The following is an 8,217-nucleotide window of genomic DNA, read 5'->3' on the forward strand; positions in this document are numbered from 1 at the left end:
CAGTTGGTTTTCGGCATTGGCAGACATCCTGAGCAAAGTTGCTTAAACGAAAATGTGAAATTCAGAAACTCCACGACCTAGCTGGTGGCCACCATGCAGACCTCTATGGCCCTGACAAAGGTCAACCCTGGGCAAAAACCTAATCCTGGTCAAACTACACCACCATGCCAGACTTGGTGGAGCTTGGTACAAAACTCTGGCCGTGCATAAAGGGCAAACGGACACGTTCTTGCTTATTATATAGTTAAATCGCGCCTCTCATTGCTGTATACACCTGTGTTTCTGTAGTCTGTACGTCTACATCTGTGTAACCATTATTTGTTGTTGTCTATGTGCCCTCTATAGTGAGCATGGTGGACTTCTGTGGTCAGACTGTCCGAGGCGATGGAATGATTGTGAACTCACATGGGGACTCCAGGAAATACTACTTTGTGTCTATTGGGACAGACTGCCGACTGACCATGCAGGCCGCTACTCCGAAGGACAAGGTCCAGTTCCAGTTCCGCTTCTTCCTGGTCTACAGCCTCCTGCGCATGTCCAACATTCAGAGCCAGACATCAGGGCCAGGTGTGAGCAGCAGCCTGCGAAACGCGTCATCTCAAGAGGCTTCAAGGACACCTGGGATGGGTGCAGACCCTCTAAGCGACCCCTGTAATGCTGGCTCCTATGTACAATTCTACGATGGCAAAGACCATTACTCAGAAGCTCTAAGCACTCCTCTATGTGGGAAGACCATCCCCAGGCCAGTCCTGTCCACTGGCAGCTATCTAACCCTACGCCTGGTCACCCGCGGCCAGCAGCCTAGAGTGGACTTTGTTGGTGATTTTACCTCTTTCAGAATAGGTAAGGGCCGTGTTATTCCTCATATTACGTGTCTGCGTCTGGGCTAGGGGTCTCACTGGAGGTAATGATGACGTTATGGGGTAATGATGTCATTATTGGTGTCCATATATTATGCTCAGATAGCTGGCGTCCTACTGTACATGAGAATAAGGACAGTCAGTCCTTTACCCTCCCTTTGGGATGAATGTGCTGTAATGCCACACTCAGGGGTAAATGTAACAGTCTGACCGGTGGCGTCCCAGCCAATCTGCCTGAAAGTTTTTAAAAAAATATTTATTTCAAACCCAACATCGTAAAACAGACGCAGCATAGACAATGAAATAATATAAAACATGAAGAGTGAACTACAAAGTGTAAATAGCAGAACGCTAACGATGATAAAAACAGTCTCTGCAAAATAAGGCGTAACAGACCGAGACCCAGGACTGTTATCTGTGCAAAAGGGGGCGAGAGGAGTGGGGTGAGGGTAAAATAGAGAGGAGGTGTGTGTGTGTGTGGGGGGGGGGGGGGGGATTGCCCTGGGGGGATGGGGGCAGTGAGTACAGAGGAGAACCAGGATGGCAATAGATTTAAGAGGGTAATGGCAGAGACACGTTGCGATATGCAGCCTCCAGCTGGACCTTTTTGGCCGGCACAGTACCTTTTTTTTATGGTCAGTACTGGCTTTCAGCGTCTCCCATTCCCTCCAACATTGTAGAACAAGAAATCGGTACAAATTAGGTAAAGGGGCGTGTCCCCAAGGTGCTGCCATAGGAGTCTATAGGAATAGGGAGACACTGAATCTGGTACAAAGCCATTTTTGGCCGGTACAGACCATAAAAAAACGGCACTGTACCGGCAAAAAAGGTACAGTTGGAGGGTATGCATTCCTATTGATTCCTATGGGAGTGCTGCGGGGGTCACACCCCCTTTACTAGTGACCACGCCCACTTTCCTAATTTGTACTGATTTTCTGCTCAGCCGTGTTGGAGGGTACCATTATATCTTCCATGCCAAGGGAGTACCATAATCCATACACTAATTGAAAAGGCAAAACACACCCGGTCCTCAGGCGGTCACCCCCCAGTCTCACTGCCTCATTGCAGGCTCTGCAGATTTATTCTCCTGTATCTTAGTACATGTCCCATGCAGGCGTAATGGTAACTGGCAGTAGGCCGCAATGTGAGTGCGCAGGATATTATATGGACCCCCGGTCACGCTGTAACATTCCTGCTTCGCTGACGTGTATATGTAACCTGCCATAAGCCACGTTTCCCCGTTACAGGCTTCAACACCTCGGAGTGCAGGTCAGAGCCGTACTTCAGCTGCCATAACGGCAAATGTATCCCGTCCAGCCTGGTGTGTGACGAGCGCAACATCGATAACTGTGGAGATGGGAGTGATCAGTCTGCCAGCCCCCCGGCCAACTGCGTCTCCTTGTACAGGAAAGGGGGGAACAGCAGAGGTAACGCCCCATGTATCCCTTTATACCGTCTCTATGCCCTGTCCACCCGTTCTCCCAATATTTCATGTTTGTCTCATGACGTTACTGAATAATAAACTTCTGTATTACCATTCTAATGTTCCAAACAGGGATATGCATACACTTCATATTCCTAGACAGGGCTAATCCAGTAATTCACAGGCCACCTCATGCCTCCGAACCTCCCTACAGCACTGAGGTACCACCATGTGTGAGAGGTGCAGCGGCCAGTAGATGGTGCTGCAGCTGTACTGTGCAACCACACCTGCAGCCAGGCACATATGCGCAATGTGTGTGTATGCGTGGGGCACATTGTGTGGGCTACACGCTACAGCAGCCAGTATTTATCTGCCCCATTCCTATGCAGCGTACAGCTACTCAGGCTCACATACTGCACGGTGTTCTCTGACATACTGTATATAGGTGGTGATTTCATATACGGGAATTTAGTTCCCAGCTAATTGCAAGTAGTGCAGCTTCGGTAATCGTCGCAGGAACTATCTGCTCCCGCCCTACTGCGGTGCGAGCAGAAATCTGCATTAAGGAGGGTGTAACGACACAGCCGGCGCGTTGTGTCGCACAGTGGTAAAAGACACGCAATTACTTCCCTAGCCCTGGTCTAATCCCATGGACTACACTAATTGCCGATCTGTATTTGGCTATATACTACGGAATATTGTATTATATTGGATGTTGTTATTGTTACAGTGTACAGTTATGTGTATCTGCTATATCTGGAAGATGTGATTGGTTTTCCATCTACCACCAAGCTTGAGTGATTTGGAACCCGATATCTTCACAGAGGGTTTCAGCGCTGGTTGCGGCCTGACAGCTGTATCACAGCAGGCGCACAGCCCACCGGGGAGCCGCAGATTACCGCGGCGGCTAGCCACGTGCATTTTCACGGGAAAAAGAGTCTGTCGTGGGACGTAACTTAATAACTCCTGCGCACGTTTGGGGCCCATTTATCAAAACATATTTGCGGCTATTTCCCTGAAAACACCGTTTTTGGGGGGTTAGCCAGAAACATTAGGTACCCCCTGAATGTAAGTGGGATTGCCTGATACCTGCTGCGATCCCTCCGTTCCCGCCGGCAGCTGAATCCCCCCCATAGATTTCTATGGGGTATGCGATGCTGCCATATTTATCAATCTAAAGATGGCGGTAGCACGTTTTAGCCTATGGGCTACTCACCGCAGATGTAGTTCTGGAGGGTTCCCCCTACATCATATTGAATATGCAATTAATGATAAATGGAGCGCTTGCCGCGAAAGAATAGGACTGCCCCAGAGAGCACTGGTCCTGAGCGGACTGTGAGATTAGGGTATTTCTCTCTGCCTTATCCTGTGTCATATCTACAGTGCAAGGGATGCCGGGAACGCCCACAGACGGACCAGGCAGCAGCGCGGCTACTTCACCAGACCTTCCGGCGACTGCGCTAAATCTCAGCTGTGGGAACGAAGGCAATCAGAAGCTGCTTGTGCCAGACAGCATCCAGCCGCACGGATATAACATAGGTACCGCCACTGTTACTTTTTACCGGGATTTTCTATTTAGTTTTAATCACTTATTTAAAATTATACTTTTGTCTTTTTCTTTTGCTTTATTTTAGTGGAGATTTAGGGGGTAATTCAGACCCGATCGCTCGCTAGTGTTTTTTGCAGCGCTGCGATCAGGTCAGAACTGCGCATGCGTGGGTGGCAACTGACTGTTTATTGGGAGTGTCCAAGCGTTTGCAGGGCGGGTGTCTGACGTCAATTCCGGGCCCGGACAGGCTGATGTGATCGCAGCGGCTGAGTAAGTTCTGGGCTGGGCAGAAACTGCACAAAATGTTTTTGTAGCGCTCGGCTGCACATGCGATCGCACACTTGCAAAGCGAAAATACCCTCCCCTGTGGGCGGCGACTATATGAATGCAGGACTGCAAAAAACAGCTAGCTATCGATCAGGTCTGAATTAGCTCCTTAGTCAGTGGGTCTCAGGTTTCACCTTAGTGCGGAAATAAACGGTAGTCGACTAATACTTTCATCCACAAAAGTAACGCTGGGTACTGACCCGTTCCTGTCCCCACACATGGATAGTATTATTGCATTGGGATGTGTAAATGTTATTGGATGCCATGAATATAAACAGCGGCTTCAGGGTCCTGGTGCCATCAGGTTCAGTTTGTCATTGTCATGAGGAGGTCATATAGGGGGTCGTGTAATAGTTCCGAGCTTATGAGACCGGTGGGAAATGGGAGACTTCATCTATGGTGGATGCTCCAGTACCAGGCCCGTTTAAGGCTGCAATAGTTCCTATTCTCCACACAGCCAATCATCAGATGTGTTCCTGACAGCGGCGCACAACGCCAATGTCGGCCAGGAATTATTTATTAGCCTTTACTGTGACCTCACCTGGCTCATTGTGTTAGAGGATTCACAGTGCGGAGGGGGGGGGAAGACGACTGCACTCTCGGCCTATGGCACTGAGTACGCTGGTAGGACATCTGTCACAGACTCCTCAGTGAGTGGACCCCAGTGCTACTACAGAACCAGCGCACGGAATGCCGCCGGGCTTGCCACACACCACAGTGACACTACAGGGGTCTATCGCCCTCTTACCGCCTAATATATCCCCATCCTACCCTCCCGCTCCGTGTTCTGTATTACTCTTCCCTGTGGCGGTAGCGTGTAGCCCAACACACACCGGCAAAACCAGAGAGAGCGGAGCAATGTGAGGTGGTGGATCCATGCAGCAGATTGGACAGTGTCGTAGCATCTTGTATCTGGGGTGGATCCTCAGCATGGGGACCTGCCCTTAGTGTTGCCAGTGGTTACAGCATTATTACAAGTAGAACATCATCTCCTACCACTTCCATGTGCTGTAAAAGTGTTGGAACATGGGGGGTAATTCAGACCTGATCGTTAGGCTGCGTTTTTCGTTTAGCGGGCGATCAGGTCTAAACTGCGAATGCATATGCACCGCAATGCGCAGGCGCGTTGCACGGGTACAAAGCGGATCGTCGATCAGCGTTGGGTTTGTGCGAAGAATCCATTTGCACGGTCATTCGCAAGGAGAGTGACAGGAAGAGGGCGTTTTTGGGTGGCAACTGACTGTTTTCTGGGAGTGGTTGGAAAAACGCAGGCGTGTCCAGGCGTTTGCAGAGCGGGAGTCTGACGTCACTTCCAGGCAAGAACAGGATGAAGTGATCGCTGCGGCTGAGTAAGTCCTGGGCAACTCAGAGACTGCACAAGATCTTTTTGTACCGCTCTGCTACACAGGCGTTCACACACTTGCAAAGCAAAAATACACTCCCCTATGGGGGGCGACTATGCGAACGCAGGACTGCAAAACCCTATAGCGATCAGGTCTGAATTACCCCCATGGTCTATACACAGGACAGTCGACCCTGGGGCAGGTTCTGTAGAAGCAGGGGGCCATAGTAGATTGCTGTGTGGTGACGATATGATGTGTGAAGTCCATGTATGATGTGAGGTGTGAAGTCCACGTATGATGCGATTATGTGAAGTCCACGTATGATGTGATGTGTGAAGTCCACGTATGATGTGATGTGTGAAGTCCACGTATGATGTGATGTGTGAAGTCCACGTATGATGTGATGTGTGAAGTCCACGTATGATATGATGTGTGAAGTCCATGTATGATGTGAGGTGTGAAGTCCACGTATGATGTGATTATGTGAAGTCCACGTATGATGTGATGTGTGCAGTCCACGTATGATGTGATGTGTGAAGTCCACGTATGATGTGATGTGTGAAGTCCACGTATGATGTGATGTGTGAAGCCCATGTATGATGTGATGTGTGAAGTCCATGTATGATGTGTGAAGTCCATGTATGATGTGTGAAGTCCATGTATGATGTGTGAAGTCCATGTATGATGTGATGTGTGAAGTCCATGTATGATGTGTGAAGTCCACGTATGATGTGATGTGTGAAGTCCATGTATGATGTGAGAAGTCCATGTATGATGTGATGTGTGAAGTCCATGTATGATGTGTGAAGTCCATGTATGATGTGATGTGTGAAGTCCATGTATGATGTGTGAAGTTCATGTATGATGTGATGTGTGAAGTCCATGTATGATGTGATAAGTCCATGTATGATGTGATGTGTGAAGTCCATGTATGATGTGATGTGTGAAGTCCATGTATGATGTGATGTGTGAAGTCCATGTATGATGTGTGAAGTCCATGTATGATGTGATGTGTGAAGTCCATGTATGATGTGATGTGTGAAGTCCATGTATGATGTGTGAAGTCCATGTATGATGTGATGTGTGAAGTCCATGTATGATGTGATGTGTGAAGTCCATGTATGATGTGATGTGTGAAGTCCATGTATGATGTGATGTGTGAAGTCCATGTATGATGTGTGAAGTCCATGTATGATGTGATGTGTGAAGTTCATGTATGATGTGTGAAGTCCATGTATGATGTGATGTGTGAAGTTCATGTATGATGTGATGTGTGAAGTCCATGTATGATGTGATGTGTGAAGTTTGCTATATCCTCCTAATGCACTTCCATTGCTTCAGACAGGAGATCCTCCGCCTCCTTCCTTTACCTGTATATAATCCTGGGGCTGGCCATCGGCGTGGCTCTGCTGTTCTGGTGCTGCTGGTCCCCCGGCTGGTTCATCTGGAGAGTCAGCGCCTGTCGCTTCATTCCCTGCTGCAACTCCTTCTGCGCCTCTTGCCACCTCTGCACCCGAAGCTGCGTCCTGAAGGAGAAAAACCGACCCAGCAAAGTGACCCCCGAGACTACAGCGCCAACTGTGCCGGTGTGAAACTGGCCTCCACACGTCGGCACCAAACTCACGGCTGGAAAAGGGGCTTCCCACTACGTAAGGTCTAAACCTGGTTATGGGGACCACTGGTCTGGTCCCACGGAGAATAGAAACATCCTGCCGGTATTGCGAGCACAGTTCTACCTCATTCTAACCCTGATGGCTGCAGTGGACATGACCACCTGGAACGCCCATGTATTGGCCGGATGTATCTTATATTTATTAGCTTTCTGCACTCATTAAATGTTCAACCATTTCTCTGTAACGCCCGTGAAGCGGACATTGTGACAGTGACACAACAAGACGACAACGTTCCATGTTCCAACACCTGGTTTATTGGTTAGAGGTGGAACCTGAGGCAGGGATATAACATGACGCATTGTTGGCATCACCGGCTCCATCACTGGGATGGGGATACTGCATTCTTGCTGGCTGTACATATATACAGTATATACAAGCAGCTCATGTGTGTAGGACAAAGCTCACACGTTACACACAACATCTATCTACCTGTGTCTTCTCCCCACCAGACGAGTACCACAGCTCTACACACCAAAACAGTGACCATGCCAACTCCTATTGTAAGTGTGCCCCCTCGTGCCCCCACTATCCAGTCCCTCAGACCCAACTGTACGTCATGTATGTTCTCAATCTAGGACCAAGTATATCTCCAGTGTGGCTAACGTCACTCACTAGATGGGTCACATCTGTACAGCTAGGACTATGGTGACTAGGCTGGAGGCCTCTCCTACAAGGAGCATGGGTCCAGAGAGGTTCCTCCTGAAGACGCTAAGGTTATGTAATTATCCACACTGACTCCGGGGCCACTGGCCATGATCCCTATGGGCACTGCCTCATGTAGAGCTCACACAGGACTGGTTCCAGCCAAGTCCTGTAACCCCAAACTACCCACAGGTTCCCGGGAGCAGATACACGCAGGAAAGGTGCACACACTCTTAGGCCCAAGTGTAACCATAACGTTATGTGTGCTGCCAGTATGTGCCACATCCATTTCATTCCAGCAGGCAGCAGCACATAAGACAATTAGTGATACGTATAATAACTTCTTATTAACTGCACTGAATTGCCTTCTGCTTCTTTACCAGATCAACATAAAGGTGCA

At 49.0% G+C, this 8,217-nt stretch overlaps 1 protein-coding gene across 1 annotated transcript; it reads left to right on the forward strand.

Moving 5' to 3' along the window:
- The first annotated feature begins 384 nt into the window (after positions 1-384).
- On the forward strand, positions 385-7,334 carry LOC134994321 (low-density lipoprotein receptor class A domain-containing protein 2-like). The gene is made up of 4 exons (XM_063950972.1): positions 385-843; positions 2,108-2,287; positions 3,667-3,822; positions 6,844-7,334. The coding sequence occupies exons 1-4, from the start codon at positions 390-392 to the stop codon at positions 7,092-7,094; spliced, it is 1,041 nt and encodes a 346-aa protein (XP_063807042.1). The 5' UTR covers positions 385-389; the 3' UTR covers positions 7,095-7,334.
- Positions 7,335-8,217: the final 883 nt, after the last annotated feature.

This window comes from Pseudophryne corroboree, unplaced genomic scaffold, assembly GCF_028390025.1.
Source record: "Pseudophryne corroboree isolate aPseCor3 unplaced genomic scaffold, aPseCor3.hap2 scaffold_1299, whole genome shotgun sequence".
Taxonomy (NCBI): Eukaryota; Metazoa; Chordata; class Amphibia; order Anura; family Myobatrachidae; genus Pseudophryne; species Pseudophryne corroboree.

Bases quoted from the DNA above. Each gene is read 5' to 3' on its own strand.
- LOC134994321 (XM_063950972.1), top strand. From the start codon at position 390: ATGATTGTGAACTCACATGGGGACTCCAGGAAATACTACTTTGTGTCT. The intron at 844-2,107 runs GTAAGGGCCGTG...TCCCCGTTACAG, and splicing joins TTTTACCTCTTTCAGAATAG to GCTTCAACACCTCGGAGTGC. The intron at 2,288-3,666 runs GTAACGCCCCAT...TCATATCTACAG, and splicing joins GAAAGGGGGGAACAGCAGAG to TGCAAGGGATGCCGGGAACG.